This window comes from Rattus norvegicus, chromosome 3 (assembly GCF_021556685.1).
Source record: "Rattus norvegicus strain SHRSP/BbbUtx chromosome 3, alternate assembly SHRSP_T2T, whole genome shotgun sequence".
NCBI classification, from domain to species: Eukaryota; Metazoa; Chordata; class Mammalia; order Rodentia; family Muridae; genus Rattus; species Rattus norvegicus.
Window position 1 is genome coordinate 154,597,499 of NC_141536.1, and position 24,173 is coordinate 154,621,671.

The 24,173-nt window shown below is 52.0% G+C and overlaps 2 protein-coding genes across 38 annotated transcripts in view; one reads left to right on the forward strand and one right to left on the reverse strand.

Moving 5' to 3' along the window:
* The window catches only part of Ncoa3 (nuclear receptor coactivator 3), an 83,248-nt gene extending 77,396 nt beyond the window's left edge, over nt 1-5,852 (forward strand). For 16 of the 34 annotated variants that reach the window (XR_015683447.1, XR_015683449.1, XM_087654805.1 and 13 more), the window contains 5 exons: nt 392-478; nt 952-1,168; nt 1,792-1,966; nt 2,425-2,566; nt 2,810-5,852. Coding sequence is in view for 31 of the 34 variants with exons in the window: in XM_087654805.1 (XP_087510931.1) it covers nt 392-478; nt 952-1,168; nt 1,792-1,966; nt 2,425-2,566; nt 2,810-2,821 (633 nt within the window). In the remaining 3 variants the exon portion in view is untranslated. 34 annotated transcript variants of the gene reach the window in all.
* A 689-nt stretch (nt 5,853-6,541) lies between these two features.
* Nucleotides 6,542-24,173, reverse strand: part of Sulf2 (sulfatase 2) — an 82,511-nt gene continuing 64,879 nt past the window's right edge. For 3 of the 4 annotated variants that reach the window (XM_087652400.1, XM_087652399.1, XM_087652401.1), the window contains exons 6-21: nt 21,042-21,192; nt 19,219-19,394; nt 17,933-18,061; nt 16,974-17,030; nt 16,444-16,573; nt 14,992-15,202; nt 13,961-14,189; nt 13,773-13,869; nt 13,292-13,386; nt 12,532-12,591; nt 11,964-12,133; nt 11,565-11,707; nt 10,325-10,448; nt 8,683-8,716; nt 8,381-8,434; nt 6,553-7,466 (exon numbers count right to left, since the gene is read on the reverse strand). In XM_087652400.1, the coding sequence (XP_087508526.1) occupies nt 7,436-7,466; nt 8,381-8,434; nt 8,683-8,716; nt 10,325-10,448; nt 11,565-11,707; nt 11,964-12,133; nt 12,532-12,591; nt 13,292-13,386; nt 13,773-13,869; nt 13,961-14,189; nt 14,992-15,202; nt 16,444-16,573; nt 16,974-17,030; nt 17,933-18,061; nt 19,219-19,394; nt 21,042-21,192 (1,891 nt within the window). In that variant the 3' untranslated portion in view covers nt 6,553-7,435. Of the gene's footprint in view, nt 7,467-8,380; nt 8,435-8,682; nt 8,717-10,324; nt 10,449-11,564; nt 11,708-11,963; nt 12,134-12,531; nt 12,592-13,291; nt 13,387-13,772; nt 13,870-13,960; nt 14,190-14,991; nt 15,203-16,443; nt 16,574-16,973; nt 17,031-17,932; nt 18,062-19,218; nt 19,395-21,041; nt 21,193-24,173 lie in introns of all 4 variants that reach the window. The other variant, NM_001034927.1, reaches the window with a different exon arrangement.

Sequence of the window (24,173 nt, forward strand, 5' to 3'; positions counted from 1 at the left end):
TTTCTTTCAGGACACGGTTTCTCCCTGTAGCCCTGGCTGGCTTGGAATTTCTTTTCTTTTTTTAAGGCTCACTGTATTTTTAATGTGTTTGTGCAGTCCATTGCCTGTACACATACATGTGCCTGCAGAGGCCAGAGGTGTGGGGTCCACTAGAAGTGGAGGTAGTGGTGACTGTGAGCCACCATGTAGGTGCCGGGAAAGGAGCCTGGTCCTCGCAGTTTAATTCTGAGAGCCATCTTCCTTCTGCAGAATGGAAACAACCAACCCAGTTTAAATGTGGCTTCCCAGCTCAGCGGGTTTGGGGGATCTTGCTGGGTGGTGGTAAGGTTTGTAAAGCCCATGGGGCTCACTGACCTCTCCACTTGACCTGACTAACCTTAACTCTGGTCAGTTTTTAAATCAGAGCCGGCAGGCACTGGAGATGAAGATGGAAAGCCCCACTGGTGCTGCTGTGATGAGGCCCATGCTGCAGTCCCAGGTATTTTTTTTTTTCCTAGCAGAGGAGGGTCCAGTCCAGGCTGGGCTCCTGCCCGGCTGGTCCTTAGCCCATGCTTGTTAAAATAATTCTGAAGTTTTTGTAAGAATTGGCTGTCACACAGCCCCTATACTTTCTCTTTCAACCGCACTCTGGCTTGGTAGTGATGAGGGGCTGGAGAGAAGTGGCTGCTTCATTAAAACCATCAGTCAGCTCACCCAGATCGGTTTCCTTTGTGGTGAACTACTGTATTGTAAGAGAGCCGCTGAGCATTTGGGAACGTGGAAATGCTTCTGACCCTGGGCAGGGAGGGCACATGCTCGCTGGGCAGCATTTGGAAGCCATGGGAACGATTTTTGTATACTTCCCTTTAGTTACTGAGAAGACACTTGTGAGTGTTCTGTCTGGTTGATAGCTTGTGTATTGCGGGGCCCTCTATGAACTGAAGTTAATTGGTCTCTCTTGGCTCCCAGCAGGCTTTCTTTAATGCCCAAATGGCAGCCCAGCAGAAACGAGAGCTGATGAACCATCACCTGCAGCAGCAGAGGATGGCGATGATGATGTCACAGCCACAGCCTCAGGCCTTCAGCCCACCTCCCAACGTCACCGCTTCCCCCAGCATGGACGGGGTCTTGGCAGGCTCAGCAATGCCACAAGCCCCTCCACAACAGTTTCCGTATGCGACAAATTATGGTGAGCCTGGCACGTGATGCCCTTCCCATATAATAGTACTGCTATTAAAGTCACAAGCTTCACCAGGTCTGCTGTGTGTGTGTGACACAAAATGCTGCTCACTCCATCTTGTTTGTCAGGAGAACTGTCTGGTGGAGCTGCAGGGAGCTGCAGGGAGAGTGTGTGTTCTCTCAGTTAGCCATCTTTTTTAGCCCTAGCAACCTCTCCCCCTTATTTGAGGAGGATCACATAACCCTCCTCTTGCCTGTTCTTCATGCCCCGGCATTGAAAGATGCTTCTCTGGACACTTGAGCCTGAGGGACAGATCCCAGATACAGGATCCCTTTTTTGCTCAATAACTTGGGCACTTACCATGGTTACACTAATCAGGCCTGCCTTTGGGGAGATTCTGGGATAGACTAGGATAGATAGATGCTATAAGAGAGTGCGGCCCTGCCCACCCTGGTGCTCTAGGCAGCATCTTTCCTTCTAAACCAATGACCTTGTCATCTTGGTGAGAAGCAGAGCAACAGAGCAGCTATGTGTAGACTTTTCCGTCCTTCCCTCCCCATCTTTGTTGATTCTAGCATGCCGAGAGCCTAAGGATGCAGCATTGAGCACTGATTTCTGTTCATTTCTTCAAGGAATGGGACAACCGCCAGAGCCAGCCTTTGGTAGGGGCTCTAGTCCTCCCAGTGCAATGATGTCATCAAGAATGGGGCCTTCCCAGAATGCCATGGTGCAGCATCCCCAGACTGCACCCATGTATCAGTCCTCAGAGATGAAAGGGTGGCCATCAGGGAACTTGGCCAGGAATGGGTAAGTGTGTGACTTACTTTACATCCTATGCTGGGGCTGGGCCCCGTTTCCCAGTCACACTTGCTGGATGGAGAGCTGACATGCTTGGCTCTTAGAAAGTGAGGCACGGGCGGTGAGGTTGCTTTGTACTATGCAGTGTCTGAGCATGCTGAGTCCTGGCGGTTGTGAAAGTGAAAATAGGAGGCCGTCAGGCTGTCAAGTTTTTCTCAGGCTGGGCGAGGTAGCGCATGCCTTTAATTCCAGCACTTGGGTGACAAAGGCAGGAGGATCTCTGTGAGTTCAAGGCCAGCCTGGTTTATATAGGGAGCTCCAGAGCAGCCATAGAGAGGCACTGTCTCAAGCAACAACAACAGATTTCTCTGGTGTTTTCTGTCTAGAGGAACATTCGATAGATGGACTGTGACAGTCTGTCCTGTGGTCTGAATTGATTTGGAAGTAACATTACCCTCTCTTCACAGCTCTTTTCCCCAACAGCAGTTTGCTCCCCAGGCGAACCCTGCAGCATACAACATGGTGCACATGAACAGCAGTGGTAGTCACTTGGGACAGATGACCATGACTCCCATGCCCATGTCTGGCATGCCGATGGGTCCTGATCAGGTACGAGCGTCTCCCAGGAAGCCTTCTTTGTTTAGACCCAGAACCCTAACAGTGTTCTGGGGATTTAAACAGCGGTCTGGATATAGAACTTACACAAACTACTACAGTGTTTTGAAAGCATTTGGTTTGAAGGCCCTGTGCTGTTAGATATTTGTGTTGAAGTGGATTCTAAGAGCGGTGCATGGCAGCGTATGGACAGTGGGTGGTTATCTGCTGTGCTGACCCTGTGTTCCTCTGTTACAGAAATACTGCTGACATGTCCCTGGTGGGACCGAGAAGGAAATCACTGTACAGATGACACTGCACAGGACCATTGGGACATAAGGAGTCATTGTCTAGGCATCCAGCTTGGAAGCAAGGCCAGCGTGACCACCACCGGGTGTTCCCAAGTGCTGTCATCTGAGCAGAACTGGGTCTCAAGCTGAAGCGCACTGTCTACCTGATGCCCTGCCTCTGTGTGGCATGGTGTTCTGCCTCATGAGGATGTGATCTGGAGATGGGATGTTCATGATCACCACTCTCTTACGTCACTTCCTTCTGCCCCACCAGCCAAAGTCTTCACATAAATCTAGATGGCTAGGGTTTCTGTCCTGCAGCACTGGAAGGGGAGCACAGACTGCCTTGAGGCAGCAAGTGGCCCTGTGTCCTCTCCTGTCAGTGCAATCAGTGTTTCTACGCTCGTGTCCTTTACAGGGGTAGTCCCCAGAGTCTGTTGTCCTGGATCTCCTCCTGAGGAGGTCCCCATACCCCGTAATTCTCAAGGATTTGTCATTGATGTTTAATGGCTTTGCAGAAGGGAAAATGAGGTGGCAATATTGAATTTTCCCGCCCCAATGTGCAGCCAAGTGCACTTTACTGAGGAAGTCACAGAGAAATGCAATGTTCTTGAGGGCATGAGGAATGGTGAACCACATTCCTGGTTTTTGTCTGCACTAATCTGTTAGGACAAGAACATGATTGTTTTTTGTTTGTTTGTTGTTTCTTTCAAGTACTGGCGTCACCCTTTGCCTATATGGTAGAGCAATAATGCTTTGAAATAAACTTGTGAAACCCACGGCCAGGTACTGCACTCTGAATCAGAAGCTAGCAGTGCTTCTGTGAATACACTTCTTTTTGTAAATATGATCTTTTAAGATATTGTATTATGTAAAAATATGTACATACCTTTTTTTGTAGGCCACAGCAGCTCATTTTTACAGAGTTTGTGAAACTAAATATTTAACATTGTCGATTTCTGTAAACTCCATGCAGTGAGGCTACAAGCAGAGGAGAGAGACATCAGCAGTGCCCAGCCTGCGGGCAGGGCAGCCTGCCGCTCCCTCGCCTCACAGGCCTCACTCCTTGATCTCTTAATCTAAAGGCTTTTTAAAGCGATCATTTGTTTAGATGTAGGCATTTAAATTTTTTAAAAAATTTCTTTACCAGAGAACTACGCACTTTGTTAATTTTTGGGGGAAAGAATAGATATGGGGAAATGAGCTTTAAAACAAAAACAAAACAAAAAACAAACAAAAAGCACCAAGTTTAAAGACAAAACCGAAGCAAATTGATTTAAAAAAGAATCTTGTGGTTTTTTTTTTTTTTTTTTAAAGCAGTCCGTAAATTAAACGATAATAATTTTGGAAAACTTGAGTATGTAGCCCGGGTGATTCCTGTTACTTAGGACTGAGCCCCACATTTAGGTCAAAGGCCCTGGGCCCTTGCTGTGTGTGGTCTGGTGTCTGCCCAGCTCTCCTGTTGCTCAGCTCATGGGGTCTCTTCCTACCTCTCCATGGCATCAGGGTGCTGAGTTAGAGTGACACCTCAGCCTGTGCCAGCCCCTCCCGCCACCTCTCTGCCTCCTGTTGGCACCTGTCCTAGTCAGTTTGGAGTAGGGAAACCAAGCGTATGTAACACCCATTTTTTGGGTTTCTTAGGTTCAAACAGTTAGATGACATTAGGTTATTAAAACATCTGTAGCTTTCAAGTCTCTGGTGTCATTTTCTGAGAGCCAGTTAGTGTTTCAAAGTCAGACGTCTAACCAGCTCTCCATCTCCCGGAAGGGAGTACCACTTCATTCTCAGAGCTCTCAGTGAGTAAAGCTTGAGTTTCCAGAACACCCCCCCCCCCCAGGGTAGATTAGGTCATAATGGACACCCCCTGTGATTGACCCACTGTCCCTCTGCCCTATTTCATTGTGTGCTGTTCTTTGCAGATGACACCTTCAGAGCTGGCCGGGCAGGGCTGAGCCTTCCTCGCTTAGGTGTGTAGGCCAGGGTGGTGCTCCTCCCCTTGGAAAGACATTTAAAACCCAACTCTGGTTCTTCCAGCACCCCGGCTCCAAGCTAACTGGTTGGCACCTCCTTTTTGTATGGGGAGAAAAATGAAGTTTATTATGTTTTTATATTTTCTACTTCCTGATTTTTATCGGTGCCAGTTCAAAATTCTGATTTCCTTTTACTAGCCTTTGGGATGATTTGTTGTTACCTGAATTGCCCTTTAATCTTTTTGGGTCATTCTCTTTGTACTTTTCTTGCCTACCTCGCCTCCCCTCCTCCCCAGCCCCTCGTTAAACCTAGGTGTCTTTGGGGCAAACAGTATAAAAGTATTCTTTTCATCTGCTTTTACGATGTGGGGACATTTTCAGTACCTACTTTTTTGCTGAATCCAAAGATATATAAATAAAAAAATGTATTATTTTATGAAGATCAAAATGATATTAAGGATACACGTTTCTTCAAAAATAAACGAGGCTGTACTGTTTCTGTTGGTATTAGAGCACTTCCTCTCCAGACTGCCCCCATCGGCTCATCAGGAGGAGACGCTGAGGTGACTCGGGGGCCACACAGAGGGTTGCCACTTAACAACTTGCCCATTCAGTCCCTTTCTGTCTATGGCGGTCGAGGGTTCTGTCCCCAAGCCTAGCTTAACCAGGAGCAAACCTCTAGGCTGGCTGAAATCTGGCCCTGCCTTGAAGCACAGGGGTTTTTACCTCCAGCGCAGGCGATTAAAAACGGGGCTGAGTTTTGTTTTTCTTTGCCTCCTCCCTTTTCCTCTTCCTTTGAAAATGCGGAGTTTTGAAGAAGACAGGAAATGTCACTCCAAGAGCAGTAAATTCTCAGGAACTGACCGACACCACTGAGAACACATTGGGGGTTAATCACGGTTATATTAAGTGTCACTTCAGACGATGTCATCCTTTACACTGCAAGGAGTCAAAACCACGTCGAAGTCGGTGACTCAGTTGGATAGAGCTTTGGACGCCTTGCCGACTATCTTGTAAATAAAGGTTTCTATTTAAACCTCAGCCTAAGCGTGCTTTTCCTCTCCTCTCCACACCCAGGTCAGAGGTGAAGGCGGGATAAGGACTAAGAGCGCTCAGTGTCTGTGAGGTCCGAGGAACGGTTCTTTTTCCTAGGAGCCTGGACCTGTTCAAGGCATTTGAAAACTGTGGGACCATTTAGATCAGTGATTCTCAGCCTTCCTGCCTGCCACCCATTAATTACGTTCCTCATACTGCAGTGATCCCCAACCGCAAAGCTATTTTTGTTGCTACTTCTTAACCGTAACTTTGCTACTGTTGTAATATAAATGTCTGTGCTTTTCTGACGGCCTCAGGCGACCCCCGTAAGAGGGTTGTTGGTGCCCCAGGTTGAAAACCGCTGGTTGAGAGAAATGCGAGTGAGGGCCCTCTGATGAGACCCATTGGGTTTCCACCTCCGCCTGCCTTTTGCTCTGGCAGCCGCAAGGACCAGTCTCCCTACTCAGTAGAACAAAGGGCTGACGGAGTTGAATGCTTCGCTGTTGAGAAGCACTTTACAGAGAGCCGCCCCAGAGCCGGTGAGACTTACCTGTGAGATCCCTTGCCGCACGGATAGGTTTAATGTTAATGTATAACCCTCTGCTTCTCCAAACCCTCTTGGCTGAAGTTGGACAACATCTTGAGTGCTTCAAGAAAAGAGTAAAATAATAAAATGATAGTGCAGCAAAAAAGTTCCAAGATAGCCTTTTACAAAAATTCAAAGATTTTTTTTTTCATACCAAGAGCTAGTCATTGGCTGGGGGGGATGTGAACACTGGAAGATGGTACTTTTATACTACAAAATTGCTTTACAAATACAATGTCATTAAAACACAGGACACACATCAACTTGGGGTTTCAGTACCTTAGAAAACATCAGTTCTGGGATGGATATGGATAACAAAGGAACGAATCCTGGGCAGGAACAGAAATGTCTGAAAGCTCAAGGGATTACCCTTGACACCAGCCACAGAGTGTTTATTGACACCGCGACTCTTGAAAATGGGATTTCGTATTAGTGAGATTCCCCCTACAAGTCCCTGTGTTGGTTACATGTGAGCAGTCACATATGTACAGTGAAGGCAGCTTCTGGGGCAGCCGGCTCATCCAGCCAGGTGAATGGTACTGTTTTGTGCTATAGACCATTGTCAAGACTGCGCTGTTGACAGCACCTGGGACATCCGTGCTTTCTCCAAAGAATAAGAAGGTTAAAACAAGCTTGTTTCCCTAGTGGGGAAGGGGGTACAGGGGAGGGGATGGGTAAATCCCAGCAATTTCCATCTCTGGAGGAAAGTCCATGGGAATTAGTTCCTTTGTCTTGGTGAGCCTCTGAAAGGGTGAGCGGAGACTCCAGGTGTCAGGACGCATCCTTGTGCGGCCGGTGAGGTTCAATCCGAAGCAAAGCGGGGCAAAACAATGAGCCTCTGGAAGTCTTGGCGTTCTCCTCGGGATTTCCTGTCCCAAGTGCAGACCCTGCCTCCTGTCAAGTCTCCCAGTTCCAGCATCGATCTCCTCGGAATTGGGTGATTTTTGCACGCCTGGGCAGCCACAGGAGGCCTCTGGTTTTGGAGGTTCCTCTCCATGGCCGATTAGCCTTCCCAACCTTCCCATAGCTGTCCCCTGCAGAACAAAGTACACTCTCAGCCTTTGGTGACCATGCTGTTGAAGTCAGCCCCACACTGCAGGTGTTGCCCTAAGGATGTGGCTGACGTAAAGGAGGACTTAGGCCATGAGGAAAGGCGTCGTTCCACCCACTTGCCTCACTCAGCCACACAGTGACTGCTTTTTAAGGATTGGGGTAGAACTGTGACTAAGGGTTTGAGGTGCATATCCTGGAAGCTGGCACATTTTTACTGTCCTCGTAAAGTCACAGAGGTTCAAATGGTGAAGAGGGATTCGGGGAGACCAGGTGGGTCACTGCAGCAAAGGGGAGCTACCAGTATTAACACCAATATTAAAACGAATTCTCATTGGCATTTCTGAGAGAATCTGGCAAAGCTGTAGCTGGACCCTTTGGGGAACGATCTGGGTCTCCAATTTAGACATGAGGCCAACTGCAGGTTGCTGCAGTCTGCACATGGCCCGTGACAGCCATCATGCTGAAAAAGGCACACACTGTCAGCGTTTCTGCAGCCACATCCTTCAAGGTGTCTGTCAGCTGTAGGACCTAAGCACATCTCGGCTCTAAGATTACAGACTGTTACAGAGAGAACAGCGATCTAAGGATCAGGCATTAAGTGTGAAACGTAGTCACATTATCTTACCGGAGAAGCGGCTATGGCTTTGTCTTAGCAGGGGAGCAGAGGATGGTAAAGATAGAACATGCGGGAGGACCCAGCTCCGGAGAGGAAACTCTAAGGCTGGGTGGAGTTTGGTGGTAGAGCTCTTACCTAGCATGAGTGATTCCTGGCTTCAAGGCCAGTAGCAAAAACAACAACAATAACAACAACAAGAAGAAGCCAGACAAGAGCAGCAACACAAACGAGCAAGTCAGAACCAGCTCTGCGTGTCTGCAAACTAGTTTTTCAACTCACAGTGATTTGGAAGAGGGTCTCTTCATTTCTGGCCATTTTCGACGCTGAAACTGCCTAAATATTCAGATGCCAAAAGGAAAATTCATGTTAAACACGATCAAGGAAATCATGTCTGTCCGTGTCCCCCCCCCCCCCCCCCCCCCCCCCGCCAAAGGGCTATGCAAAGATGATGACTAGAGATGACATCTATCTCTTACGGTCATTATGCCCCAGATAGACAGTTTCTCAATAGGTACAACCATTAACCAGGACAGATCAAGGTGAGGGAACTCAGCCCAAACTTTAGGAACAAAAGCAAATACCTGTATTGCTCATAGCTTCCTCCGTCTCTAAGCCCTAAGTAAGAGATGAACAGAGTTAAGAACTGTTAAGGGTGAGATGGTACAAACGTCTGCAAGCCCTGTGATCGCCAAGGAAGACACAGCTAAGAACCGCCTTCAATTTGCCAAATGCCGGTGCCAGAATGTTGCTAGGGTTCCTTGCTCAGAGTGAATGATGCTAGGTGGACTTGTAGATCCGCCCTGCTGAGCCCGGTTAGTCAGTCTGTATACATTGAGCCTTCCTTCACGATTGCCTTACTGATGGAGAAGGGGAAGCAGGCACAGGCGTGGGTACTGGTGTTGCACAAGGCTCATTGTGGGTGGGTGGGTGGGGGACCCCGTGAATCCCTGAGGATATGGTGGTATGACCAAGCACATGGGTATAGAGTCATTCAGTGGGTTCACTTTACTCACTGTTAAGCTGGGGTAGGGTCACCTCAGAGCTGTTGTGACAACTCCCACACATGACCATTTGGCATTGTGCTTGGCACAGTACTTACACGAGATTGCACAACTGTCACAAAGTAGCACTCAAGAGTCCAGTGGTTTCTTTTCTCCGCTGCAGACACTCTGGCCCCTTTGTTCGAAACACCCACTCCCCACTTCCCCCACCCCCTACTGCAAGGCAGTCTGGTACACCTGGGTCTGTCTCCTCAACTTCCCACTTTCCTGATAGGAACTGGAGGCATCGTAACACAGACGCTCCCTAGGCCTTCCATGTCCACAGCTTTTGTAGTTCCCTTTACACTTGGCTGACGCTAATAAACACATGACATCTAGCTGGCCAGGTGTGGTGGCGCACACCTTTAATCCCAGCACTTGAGAGGCAGAGGCAGGTGAATATGAGTTCGAGGCCAGCCTGGTCTACAGAGTGAGTTACAGGACATAGAAGTGCTGGTTTTACCCCACTCATCCTGAACTCAGGGGTAGCCTGTGCCATGTCCTTTTCTGCTATTCACCTTGTATCACCATGTGTGGGCCTTCCTACTGAACCTCAAGTCTGTCATCATCTCTCCTACCGAGCCCTGGGCATAGTCTCCCTGGATAACCATGTTGTGTGCCACTGGATCCAGCGTCATCCTCTGTTTAGTAATCACTGCCGTTTTAAAATGTTGACTTTCACTGCCCAAATGTAAACCCTTCCGTCAACCCTCCCCAAAGCAATCAAGCCTCAACTTTCTTTTGTGGCCCATACTACAGTTCCAGCCACACGGGGCGACTTTATGCTCCTCCCACTTCCCAGCGCTCCAGGTTTCCTCAGCGGCTGACAGTTGCTTCCTCTACGATGGTCACCCCTGATCTATCGAAGAGCTCCGATGAACACAGCATACTGCGTGTTCCTGTCTCACTCCGTTCAAGCCAGACGCCTCCTAGTGTGGGTCCTTGCCCTGAGCAGCTCCACCCCCTTGCTCATACATTTGCTGCCCTGGAACTCGGGAGGCTAAGTTCTTCGTGAAGGATGAGTGAACAAGAGGGAGGAAAACGGAAAAGAGGAGTCTGTGTCCTGTGTAGAGTGTATGGGTTCTCTGCTCCCAGAGGCACGGCTTCCCTGCGATTCTGGGTTCATCTATGGGGCAGACGTGACATAAGCTCTTCTCTGTAGGCTCCACATGACACAACTCACCCAGGTCCATATTGCGGGTCCGGGGGTTACACTGCTTGTAGCCTTTGCAGCTCCTTAGCTCCATGAGCTGGACGTGCAGCTGGTTGAGAACGTCCCTGTCCAGTGTGTTGACCGCGTTCATCAGCTGATGGGAAAGGGTAGGGGTCAATGGGGCATGTCCTGGGAATCTCTTCACACTAGGGCACTTAACTCAGGTGGGCGGGGAGTGGAGGTGCTACGGGGGCAGTATTAACACCCAACCTTGATTTCTGCAAGAGCCACAGTGCTGGGGAGTTAAATGATGGCTGAGTCTCTGCCGGGTCTGCTCAGTGGAAATGGGAATTCAGGAGAAGACACAAACCACGCGTGGGTGCTTAACCTTGAACTTCCGCAGCTAGGCGTTAGGGATCTTGCATAGCCCGGTTTGACAGGTCTAAGTCTTGGGTTTGACAGTACCCCCTTTTCCTCTTGATGGAGGGACTTGGTATGGAGGTGGGTCAGGGGTCTTGGGGCTTTGCCTAGTCTGGCACTACTGATGGTCACTAACTGGCGTAAAGTATGGGCTAAAGTGTCAGAGCGGGAAGACTGGCAGTCTGTGGTAACTGGCGGTCTGTGGTACTTGTACCATGAGTGCTGACATTCTGAAGTCGCACCGCATGGAGCGGCGTCGGGCTTCTTTTTTTTTCCGGAGCTGGGGACCGAACCCAGGGCCTTGTGCTTCCTAGGTAAGCGCTCTACCACTGAGCTAAATCCCCAGCCCTGTGTCGGGCTTCTTGAGTGAGGTCGAATGGTTGGACATTACAGAGGTCACCTTCCAGAATGGTTAAGGGGCCAAGAGTTCTGGTTTCTAGGCACCTTTCCTGCCTGTGTGGGTCTGAGGCACTTCAACCGCATCTGTACTGAGGTGGTTTACGATAGGGAGACACTGCACAGAGCTTGCCTTGGGCTATGCTGGTTGAATGTTAGGATTGCTTGTCTCCATGGCAGTCTAGAGTGCCCGGAAGGTGGCCAGCGTCCACACAAGTACCTGCTGAGCCCTGTAGTCACTCTGTGCCTGAGGGAGAGGGGAGAGCCGTACTGTAGATCAGACACAGGGCAATGGAGGGAGACGCATGTCAACCGCACAGAGTCCCAGACTCCGGGTGGCCTCGGAACTCAGCCTTCATGGCTTAGGGACCTTGTGAGACTCCTCTGTTCTTCTGCAGGCATCTGCCTGTCTCCTCACATGCCCGTTTCCCTCTCTCTCTAACAGAGCCGGTACCTGGTAGGGGTCCGTACTGAGGTCAAAGTATTCTATGAAGCCAGTTGCGAATTCACAGAAGAGGAAGTTGTGGGTCTCGTTGATGGTCCGCAGGCACCAGTACGTGTTATTGTTGGCGCTGGTGCAGGCGCAGAAGGGTCCCACTGCGGAGGGAAGAAAGCAGGTTCTGAGTGTGCCCCTGGAAACGTGAGTCTGTCAGACAGCCTCCCTGAGATGGGCTCTTAAAGGCCAAGTAACAGGCACAGCTTCCTAAGACACCTCCAGCAGTTACGGCCCTCTGAAGCCTGGCCGTGCGAAGACCTCTCATCCTCTGCCTGTTTATACACAGGCTCCCATCCCCTGCCTGGCCCTGTCTGCCCATGCGCAGATCCCCCATCCTCTGCCTGCCCGTCTGCTCACACGTCCAGAGCGGCGCGGTCTGCCAGTGGTGGTTGTCGTGAGTAAAGCACGTGAGGCCCGGCATGCTGCACGTGTCATTGTTCTGCAGTCGCTTCAGCAGCTTGCGCAGTTTCTTCTTGCGTTTCTGCTCCCGCAACAGCCACACCTTGTCTTTCTCCTGCAGACCCTTCCTGGGAGCACAGAGGCCCACATACGCTTAGGACCTCTTAGGAGTCAATGACCTCAGCCTCGTGGTTCACCCTAGTGGCTGGGCAGAGTCATCAAGGGCTCCAGGTCCCTCTGTTGTCCAGGCTGCAGCAAGGGCCAGACCCCAGGGCCTTTCTCCTCCTGTAGCCTCCTCCTTCAGCCCCACCTTCCAGCAGCATAGAAATGGGTACCCACTGCTTAGTGTGGCTACAGCACCCTATCTAGTCACGGTCTTGGTATGGACCTGGGGACAGCTTCCCCAGGGACAGCACAGACCTCACCTTCCAGGGGAAAGCCAGTCCAGCCTTAAGTTTCCTTGTGTGTTTTAGCTCTAGGCAGGTAGCCATGACACCTTACCTCTTTGGCTTACCCCTGTCCTTACCTGAAAGGGTGCAGGCTGGAGCCCTTGTGCTTGAGGCGGCCTTTGTGTTGGCTGTGGTAACTGCAACAGACCCCACAGCCCCAAGCCCCAGCGTCAGAACCTTGCAGGGTACCCTGGCAGGCGTGCAGTGGGGTTCACTGCTCTTGCCCCCTGTACCCTCTCCTGGGTGGCATGGAGGGTTCTATAACCCCCTGGTTGCCAGCTCTGTGTTTAGCTTAGATGTCCCAAGTCAGACTTTACAAGATCAGGGTGGGAAATAATTTAACCCGGACTGGAGGCTGGGCCTGGCTTCAGTTGGTGTCAGCCCTGGCTTCTGAAGGCTAATTCGTGTCATGCGTAGAAGAGGCTTTTGGGACCGGCATCTTACAAGGCCCGAGTCAGCAAAGGTGTTCAGAACTGCGTGGCTCCTTCAGTTTAAATCAAGGAAGATTCTTGTACCAGGTTCCCTAGTCGCATGTGTTAGCTAGGTGACTACCACACTGGGCAGTGACTGCAGAGAGACTCCATTTCTTTTCGCGTGAGGCGTTCTCTCAGGCAGGCAGACCCAGCAGTTCCCAAAGGCAGTGAGCAGAAGCCTGTTCCTGACTGAACCAGCTGTGCAAGGCAAGGCCCTGCGACCTGTTAGAGCGTCACCCGAAGGGCGGTCCCTCCTAACGGAAAAGCAACCAAAGGGGATGGGGCGCAGTTGGGAAAGGTGCATGTGCGTCCCCTGGGTGCACTGGTGTTCAGGGCTCGAGTGGGCCCTGCGCTGCTCCCTCACCTGACTTTGTGACAGTCACATTCTTCTGGCCGCTTCTTCTTCAGGTGACCCCTGACTTCTCGAAGGTTCTTAATTTTGTTCTGCAGGGTTTCAATCTGAGGGAGGGAACAGGAGGAGCCTAGGAACCACGGGGCAACTTCGGGTGGGAAGGGTACAGCCACATCTACATTCGTGGCTCTGCCCGTGGAAGGGGGACCTCCCTGAAGGACCAGACTGCTCCTCCCGCCATTGGAGCTCATGGAGATTATAGGAAGGTTTGTAGCTCTATCGGGGGGCCATCTTGCAGGTCTAAATAAAGCATGCTGCACTGTCCTCAGACAGCCAGGGTTGGACCTTTGGCCGGCTGCTAGATCCCATGACTCAGATTCCTATTCTGGGATTGTGGGTTCTGGGGTTCCGATCTTGCTTTTCCCCCCTGCCAGGTCCCCCTGCCCTTCCTGTGGATGCTTGTCACTAGCTTAGGCTGCCTCAGTGGCCACACCTCATGGTCGATGTGCAATTTGTGGTCTTTCCAAGCCTGCAGGGACTTGTACAGGTCCAAGTCACACTGGACTGTGTCATTCTCAAGGATGTAGCACCTGCTCAAGAGAAAAGGGTTGTGAGCGACCCTGAGGGGTGAAGTGAGGCCCAGCCTGCCCTTTTACCCCTGACCTCCAGCCAGACTCTCACCGATGGGTCACTTTAATGGGATTGGGGGCAGAATAATCTGGAAGGCCACCAGTACCACTGAAACTTCCACCATCCTTGTCATCCTGGTCTTCAGGGGCCCCTGGCCAGTGACGCTTGGTGAGGTTGCGGGGCAGCGGCATGTTATCCAAGCCTACGTGGTATACCTCGCCATCCACCTCGATGGCCACAGAGCGGATGGAGCGGTTCCGGGCATAGCTGGTCTTGTACTCTGTGGACGGCAGAGGGGATGATAAAGTCAGTGGGGCTGGGGCAGGCTGGCCAGGCATCCCTGGCCATGGATCTTCAATGGGGACAGAGATGAATCCCATCACGAGTCTCAGTGTTGCTTGATGTACGGGCTTGGGAGATCTACCCTTGGGAAGGGGTCACGGGGGGGCGGTGGTCATTACATTGGGTAGGCTAAGCAAGAGGTGACTTGAATTTCAGGAGAGCTGGGGCTTTGCATGTAAAGATGCTTCCACACCTGAGTTTGGTCCCTGTGGCCCGTGTGGTAGAGGGAGAGAGCTGACTCCTGCAAGATAGCCCAACCTCCACACGTGTGGGCCACAGATGGATTTTTGGGAGCAGGGGAGTGTGAAAGCACACTGTTAGTATGTTCTGGTGACCTAATCCTCCTTTGGCACTAAGGCCCGTCCACGCCACCTGCCTTCTTGTCAGGCCCTGTCTGTCTGTCTGTCGGCCTGCTTCTCTCACCATTAGAGGGAGGTTTGAGAACACCGCTACCCTCTCTAGACCAGAGAGCCTTACCTGGAGGGAGGCACCAAGCCTACAGTGCCCAGTTGGCCCTATGAGCTTGGCCTTGGTCCCTTCCACACTGCCACCTAGTGGCCTGTCCTAGCACTGCTGCCCTCTCGAATGGTAGCTTGTGAGGGCTTGTGACCCTCGCTCCAAGGACACCCCTCTCCCCCCCCAGGCCTGGAGATGAGCATCTGTGGAATTGCTTGAAAGTTCACATGGCCGGAGCCCTGGCTGCTCCTCCTGCCTGGTTTGGGCAGGCCCATGACACATACTTTTCTTAAAGAGCTTCCGGCGTCCAGCCAGGCCCAGTTTGTAGTCCCCTCCGCCGCCGCCGCCGTCACAGCTGCAGGCCTCGCTGCTTTGGCCGTCGTACTTGGGCACCAGGTTGGAGAGGGCTCTGTCACCACCGCCCCCGAACCGCACCGGGCCTTTACACTTGTGCAGCTTCAGCGCCCCAGAAGCGTCCTCTACACACTGCCACTTCTGTGGGACACAACAGGGCTTCAGGGGTCACGACCCCCACCCCGCCCCACCCCCGTCCCGTTGGCCACACCCACCTCTCCTCTCCCTGCCCACGCTCGGCTTGGCAAATGCCGTCCATACCCTTGCCAACTCCAAATGCCTGCTTCTCGCTCCCGTCCACACTTAGCTGGACCTACCACCGCGTTCACCGGTGCAGCCTCTGGTGTAGTTGTTCCTGTCTGCCTAAAGCCATGTCCCTCATAGTGGTCGATCAGCCTCCCCACAGGGCCATGTTAGTCCCACTTAAAACCTTCTAAGGCCTGAGCTTCAGGATCCGAGCTGCTAATACCTAGTCCCGATCTCCCCACCTGCCCCTCCTGCTCTCCTCAGCCCCCCTCCCCCGGAATCTCTTCCGGTACTCGTGGGTGCTGTTTTCAGTGAAGCTGAAAATCTCGGCAGGAATGTCATGATCCCCACTTGGAGAGGATCCCTGCTGACAGGAAAGAGCCTTGTCCCAGAAACGGCTGGGGGACCTGGTGTGCTGGAGCTGTGGTAATAGCCCAGTGTCCTTGACTGCTCTTCAAGGTCTTGTTCAACCCCCCTCTCCCCCACCAATCCACTCACCGGGTGCCCGGAGTCTACTATATCACAGCTCCTTGCTGTCCTCACAGCCCTGGGTGTGGGGGAGTGGGGGCCCACTCCTGCTTGTTCCACGTGTCCACCGGCCTCTCATCTCCTCCCTCCCTTTCTCCCTACCTTCTGAGGCTCATGCCCGGCTAACTCTCCTTCCCCATTCTCTACAACCCACCTTGGAAAGGCCTCCTCCGGAGGCCAGCCCTTCCTCTCTCTGGATACTACCTGGATTAGACGTTTACTTAGCGTCTCTCTTGTAATCAATGTTCTTTAAAATAAAAAAAAAATCTTGAAAGCTATTTCCTAATTCCCCTATAGATGAAAAGCTTAAATATAAACATAAATATAAACTTTTTTTTTTTTTTTGGTTCTTTTTCTCGGAGCTGGGGACCGAACCCAGGGCCTTGCGCTTCCTAGGTAAGCGCTCTACCACTGAGCTAAATCCCCAGCCCCATAAACTCTTAAATACAAGAGTATACCACACAAGTCAGCAGGAGGGTGACGCCCATTGCCTCCTGGTGCAAGGTCACACACCCAGAGGACACTGCTACCCAGACAGGGACCAGAGCCTCCCATGGAACCCTGGGAACCACACCCCAGAGGGCCGGAGGATTCAGTCATCTCCTCACCTGCCCTAGCTGCTCGCATGCTGTCTGGTACTCAGCCCTTTGACACAGGTCCTTCACACGCTGATACTTGGGCAGGAAGTTCTCCTCCTGGGCGTTCACTTTGTCACCCTCCCTCTTGTGGAGCAGTTTGCTGAGGGAGATGCGGGGCTGGTTGGACTGGGTGGGATGCTGAGGCAACTTGTCTTTGCCTAGGCTGCAGCCCCTACATAGCTCTGTGGAGACCTACTGTGGAGGACAGGGCGTCTGGCTGCTTAGGAGTACCTGGGTTTTAACGGGAAGTCTACAGGAGCCAGTTTGCCCCAGATGGCCTGAGTTAGGATTAAATGAACAGTGATGACATTGTACAGGTTCTGCCAAGTATGTTGAAAGGGGACATGTGGCCTCCAGATTCGAATTCTGCATCAGTCACCCAATCGTGACAGGGGATTTGGGCATAAGCCTCCGAGTCACCCAGTCACCAGCACAGAACTATTTCGCCTCCTAGAGTCTGTGGCCGCTCCTCACAGGGGTCTCCCTGCCCAGCAACTCACCCTCTTTCCACCAGGAAGGAGTCTCGCCAGACCCTCAGCTTCTTTTTCAGGTGGAACCTAGAAAACAAGCAGGTCCAGCTTCCTGTCTGCAGGGTCCCCGTGTCCCCAGCCCTGTCCACAGGTCCTTCCACCTGGGGCAGGTGGAAGTCATTGAGTGACACTGGAAAGTTCTCCATGTCCCAGGGGCAGGGCTGCTTCTCCAAGATGTGGTCTGAATACCTCTCTGTAGTTGACGTTACCTAGTTACACGGGCATTTGTCTGTACCCCGATTCTCACGTGTCCAGTGCCCCTACACTCTGCACATGTGTCCTTCCAGCCCCCTTTGTTGGAGGATGTATTGTCTTACAGGGGCAGCCACCTGTAGGTCTCAGAACTGGGCCCTCTGGGAGGAAAAGTGAGGAAAGGCTCACAGAAAGATGCTATCCAGGGGCAGTTTCATGGTTGACCACAAGAGGTCGCTCCTGCCTTTCTGGTTCCTCGTCTCTAGCCACCTTCCTTCCTATCTGTTTTTTGTCCATTGATGCTTCTTCAGTCACCCAGGACACCTGGAACATGTCCCGGTAAGTCACACCACCCATCACTAGGGCCATAAAAGCCATAACCATTGGGACGAAGAGTCTGAATTCTTGGTTATCATTTTATCTCTCTAGGATTGAAATAACACAACCCTCCTTTTACTGGGTTACTATTACTGGGTTACGCTGCGGGCCAACCTGCTGGAGTGCCCTGGTACACAGCAGTGCTACTGTTAACGTTGGGACTTTCATCATTTTAGCTTTGGAAGGCCCTTAGCTCCAAATGGGAGGACAGAATCCCAGAGAGGGCTGGCCCTTCGTTCAAGCACGGGTTAGTGCAGGGCACCTAGATCCTCAGACTAGTGGTCCTCCCAGTTACCCATGGTTGAGTTCACCCTGGCTAGAGAGCCTCCTCCCCTGGGTCTGTCCTGCTCCCTTCTCACCGGTTCACTGGCCGCTCTGAGTCCAGTAGTTTGAGGATGGACTTCCCGTCCATGTCTGCAGGGATGTCCAGTCCAGCGATATCCAGTATGGTGGGGGCCAGGTCAATGTTGAGGACGATGTGGGGGTTCCTGGGAGACAGGGGGAGTGGAAACTTGGCCACCTGGGTGGTAGCTTAGCTTGGGACAGAGGCATCTGGAGGTGAAGGGGGAGGGACATCTGCAAGTGAGGAAGCTTCCATCCTGACCCTCTGACCCTTACGGAGCCCAGTTCCAGCCGTACCGTCCGGTGCTACACTGTCAAAGTTACCTGCGCCAGTGCTAACCTCCTTCGCCTCTAGGGTACATGCCCGCCCTCTTGTTGATTCTTGCTGGCTGGGCATGCACAGTCTGGCCTCTAAGACCCTGTTAAACTCTACCCAGAATGATCTTCCTCTAGGCAGCTGTGTGACGCCTTTAGCTCTTAACAATGAGTCTCGTGACAAGCCCCATATGGTTGGGGACCCCACTCCTGGGACCACATCAGGGTGATCCACTCAGTAGCTATTCGTGTGAGTGAGAGTGGCCCAGAAAAGACCTGGCTAACTAGCAGGGTGGCTGGGGAATGGGTTGTCACTCCAGCCACTTTGTGGACAGATGTTCAGCTAGCTGTCTCACTAGAATCGTTCTGTCTCTCTCCCTTGTTGGCTTTGAAGATGGGCTGTAAGGCTTCTGTGCAAGCCCCAGTCCTCCCTCGGTGCATACCTGACTGGACCTGACATGGCGGCCATGATTGGTAGCTTTTCTTTCATCTCTGCCGCCTACAAGCACTTCTGCCTCAGGTTGCCATCTCAGAGGTTAGGCCAAGGAGAATGGCTGAGGGCCTCGGCCCATTGAGGAAAGAGCAGAGGGCAGAAAGCTTGCTCCGTGGTGCCACCGGAGCAGGCTCAGCTGACAATGGCTCTCTGAGATTTCCTCCTCAACAGCCACCAGACCAGCGACTGCCCAGACGGGTGGAAATCAAAGCATCTTCCTACGCACTGGTAACACCCATGCTCTGGCATTTCCTGGCCCAGAGCCCCACCTCGCTGGTTTTCATGGGAGTTCATAGCTCCTGGCTTCTGCCTCAGAAAGAAGGGTACACAACTCCTTGGAACCCACCCTGGGCTACACAATGGCTGGTTCAACTGTTCTAGAATTGTGCCCCTGAAGGGCGTGGCTTGGACCTGTGCTGAGCTTCAGACCAAGCAGAATCCAAGGTCTCCCTGTGAGCCTGGGACCTGGGGCACGGATACCGGAGACAAACTTACAGAGAGCCAGCTTCCACGCTGGGGCCCCGCACATAGAACGGGACCCTGATGTCAAACTCATAGGGCATGGACTTGCCCTTCACCAGGCCAAACTGGCCAATGTGGTAGCCGTGGTCGGCGGTGTACACGATGTAGGTATTGTCCAGCTCGCCCGTCTCCACTAGCATGTCATAGATCTGCAACAGAGGCCAGAGGTGACGTGGCTAGCCTAGTGCGAGGGGCAAGGAACTAGAGACCTCTGGTGTCAGCATATTTCCCATTTCATCCATGTCCTGGGGCAAATCCACTTCTGTGCAAGGCCCCTGGGACTGGACAGGTTATAAGGCCACTGCCCTCAACTGTTCCTTACACTCGTTAAGTTGTGGAAAGTTCCCACGGGGTGAGGGTCTTGGTAGTTTTCTCTCTGGCAGCTGGTAGCTATGTCCCACTTGCGCTGACCCTTAATAAATAACCTTGGATGAATGAATGAATGCATGAATGAATGAAGGAGGGAAGCTGGATGTGGCCAGGGTAGGCATTTATACCCTGAAATAGAGTCCTGCATGAGGGTCTGCAACTGGCCGGCGTGGCTATGGAGCACACGAACTGTGTCTAGCGTGGCCAAGGAATGGACTTTGAATTTTATATCATTTTGATCTAAATTTAGATAGCTATGGATCCCTTTTGAGTAAGCTGTTAGCCCACACAGTGGAATATAATTCCTTAATATCTGAGGTGTGTGTATGAGTACATTCTGTCATGTGTGTGAAAGTCAAGGACAACTTTTGGGAGTCAGATTTCCCGCGCCCGTGGGTCCTGGGGATTCCGGCACAGGCTTCACTATGGGTGAGCCTTGAAAACTGTGTTCTGATGGAAAAAGCCAGTCCCCAAAGGCCATATTTTTATGATCCATGTGTAACGGAATGCCCAGATTATCAGGAAGGGCTTAGTACCTGCAGAGACTGGGGTGACGGTTAAGGGAAGGTGATTTTCCCGCTGGGGGGGAGGGGGTGATGAAGATGTTCAAACCTGACAGGAGTAATGGTTGTACAACTCCATGTGAATGCACATGGCGCCGTGCACGTGGCCAAGCTGATGTCAGTGAGCGCTGTGCACGAGGTTTAGCTGATGTCAGCGAGTGCTGTGCACGTGGCTTACTTAGCTGGTTAGAGCGCTTGCCCAGTGTGGACGAGGCCCTGAGTTCAATCCTCAGCAGCGCATAAACCACGTGGCACTCCCTGTCATCTTAGAATGTGGGAAGTGGAGGCAGGAGGATCAGGAATTCCAGGTCATCCTCAGTGACATGGTGAGTGCTAGACCAATGTGGGCTACAGGAGACTCTGTCTTAAAAACAAAACGAACACCCATTGCGTCCTATACTTTATCTGAGGGCATGAGTCACAGCTCAGTAAAGCTACTGTAATTTTAAGTGGGTTTTTGTTATTGTCGTTGTTTGTTTGATTTGCTTTTTTTTTTTTTTTTAAGAAACAAAAGCAGCCAAGCAAATAGTGGTTTTTATATGTAATTCCAGAACTCAGGAGGCTGAGACAAGAGACTCCCCATGGGTCAGAGGCTAGTTTAGCTATTTAGTGAGATCTATGCCTCCCCAGGTTATAAAGAACAAGACTCTATTTTTTTTTTTTTAAAGAAAGAAAAGCAGCAGGTTGCCGTGGCTTTTACCAAGCAGCATAGGCTCATGGGGAAAGTTCAGGAGTCAGAGGCCTTCCCTCTGGATTTATCCAAGCCCCTTTCCCAGGTGGACAGAGTGCTTGACTCTTTGACTTAGGTTTTCAGATTAGGACAGAGGCCTGCTGGGGGGGGGGGGGGCGAGGGGCGGGGCCTACCGTCTCCATGGAGTCGTCCACAGACATGAGGGTCTGCAGGCGTTTGCGCTGTAGCATGTTGGTGAATTCCATGTGAATGGGCTTCATGGGTCCCGTGTAGCGCATGATCCAGTGCTTGTCTGGGTTGGGTGCATAGTTGTAACTCGGTGTGCTGGTGGCAAACATAAGCAGTCAAGAAAATGTCATGGGCAGCTGGCTCCAGTTGGGGGCAAGTGAACTGGCCTGAGGTGTTAATGGGAGGGGGGTCCCCAAGGGCAGAAAGCCAGCAGCTTGGCATGGGTCTTTCTTTGAGAACGTTCTGGAGTTTACTCATCAACCCTCTCTAGTTGAGAGCCTTCTCAGGCCCAGAACTTGATGCCAAGTCCCCATCCCTGAACTGCACCTTATTTATTTCCCAGCCCTGGGGCACACCCATGGCTGTCACTCTGGTGAAAGGAGGATCACAGGTAGGTGAGCTCTTTGCACTAAGCCTTGGTTTGAGAAAGCAAGGGACGGATGTAAAATTCAGTATGTCACAGCCGCGCACACAGGGCCCACACACTCTGAGAATGTCCACCTTTGGGACACAAGACATGCTTTTGGTTCCTTGTCACAATTATTCTTCCAGTTGCGATTTGATCGTTCTTTGAACTAAGATGGTAAGATCAGGAGGAGTTCAGGGCTTACTTGGACACCGCGAGAGCTTCCCTGGGCAAAAAAGAAAGCCAAAACCAAACCAAAAAACCCCCCAGAAACTGTAAATACAACCCACCAGAAGAGGGCATCGCTCCACCATCCACTGGGTCTCAAAACATGAGCACCCGTTCCCTCAGATTAAGCTGAAATTACAGCCAAGGGTTGTTTCTTGCTTGAGACAGACAGGCTAATCAGAGTGGAGTCTGGAGGGGGATGGGAGGCTGTAATGAGGCAGAGGAGGGCGGGTTTTCTTGTCAGAACAGCCAGTGCTCTCCCCTGCACTGACTCCGGCACTGGCCCTGCCTAGGGACCCCAGCACTCGGTCACATGTCAAAAGGTCTTGTACAGAGATGGTACCATGTCATCTCGCAGTAGTCCCACAGATAGGAAACTGCTACTGTGTGCTTCTGAAGAAGCCAGGGCCTCATGGCTCACCCAGCTCCTGGCAGCCCCCTGCTGCTAAATCCTTCCCAGCCCACATGTTCTTTGATTATGAGAAATGCCCGTGTCCTATGCGGCTGGCCCAGGGCATGACCTGCTTGTAGAGCATTCTTGGAAACAAGCCTCCTTGTCTCAGGGAGCTAGAAGGGGCTGCTGGGGCGGCGTGGGTGGTGACAGAGCCACACAGTCAGCAGGACTATGAGGAAGTCACTCCCTGGGACCCAGTTTAGACTCCAGGATACAATGGCTGTCCCTGACTTCACTAGGAAGTCTATCTGGGAGCCTCCTGCGTGGAGGGTGGCTCAGGTGGCCATGGGAGCCAACGAGTGACTTCCATCAGTCTTTTACTCTGGGAGACAGACTATGGAACTAGAAGTTAGAGAGCTGGGTCCTAACTCAGGGCCTGGGCCAGCCAGCTAGTCACCTGGCCCAGGCTGGGCTCCTCAAACACCTGAAGAAGGTTTGTGTGTCCCTAAAGAGCCTTCAGTTGGCCACCCCCTTTCCTTACTGGAGGTGATGCCCAGAGGCGACCTCCTTCATATCGGCCAGTGAAACCCTTTATACCATGCGTCTCAGAGCAGCAGGCTGTGACGTCACAGATCTTGGGAGGGCTTGCTCCCAGATGTCACATGCTGGAAGATGTGCTGAGGGCTGGCAGGTGTGTGTGTACATGTCTGTGCGGATCTGTGAGCTTTGGTACCTGTATGTTCACCTAGTCATGTGCGTCTCTGTATCTTTGTGCTTGAGCGTATTTGAACGTTTGCATGTGGCTGTTTTGGTGGTGCGTGTCTGTGTTTACCTGTGTTTGTCTCTGTGTGAGTTCTTTTGTGCCTGTTGTCTGTGTCTGCATGTGTACAGTGTGTCTACATATGTGCTGTGTACATGTATCTGTAAACGCCCATGTACATGTGTGAACATGTATGTTTGTGTGCCTGTGTGCATGTGCTGTGTGCCCCATGTTTCTACGTGTCTATATTTCAGCGTCTTGAATGCATGCTTGCATGTGTGTGGTATAGTGGGGGAGGAGAGCCCTGAGAGGACCAAGGGAGGTGAACAGTGCTGGTGGTAGCTCGCTCAGTAATGCTTGTCATAGCACGAAAAGTCTGCTCCAGGAGCAGGGATAAGGCAGGCGCGGTGAGAGTGGGGGATCCCAGCTGAAGGCCCTGCATGACACCATCCATGCAGAACTCTGCCTCCTCTTCACCTCGCCTTGTCATAGTTGCCCTCCTGCAGAACTGTTAGGAGCTGCTGTCTTCCAGGGCAAGAGCCTCCCAGAGCCCCCCCCCCCCCCCCCCCCCGAGGCCTGAGGAGTCTCTGGGTTAGGAAGTCTCTTGCTATTCATTGTCAGTCTGTAATGCCACTTCAAAGGGACAGTGCGGGAGCAGGCAGTGTCCAAGATCACACCCCTCTGGTAGGAACTTGGCCCAGGATGGAGTACTGCTGGCCCCCCTCTCTTGGAAAGAGGGTAGAGAGGCCAGCGAGTGAGGGGAGCTGGGCAGACAGGCACCATTGGTACAGAGGCTGTATGGGGCACTCAAGGTGAGGGTAGCCTGCTGCCCCCCCAAATGCGGTTCATCGTCTCCTGTCAGCCCCTCCCTGAAGTCCAGGGATCAGAAGGCTAACATACCCATAATCCCTCTGAGTGCGGCACACTGTCAGAAAATAATTAGGACTGAGCTGGTGGGGGAGGGTGGCGCATTCTGACCGTAATGAAAATTAAACACCCTGGATGTTAAGGCGGAGTCCAAATTACCCTGTCCTTGCTGCTCTACAATGTTGCAGCGGCGAGGGCTGCTGAGTGTCACTGCTGAGCCTGAGGGAGTCTGAGGCCGAGAAAAGCCAGAACGCTTTTCAGAAAGATGCACTAGCTGATTGGGTGCGGGACTTGGGGGCTGGGCAGTGAGGTGGGAAGCCTAGTGGTGGCTGGATTTGGATCCAGGTCCTGTGGTGTCGCCGAAGCTGGGTGACCTCTGTGTTTCCTCATCTGTAAGATGGGGACACTGAGACAGCATCAAC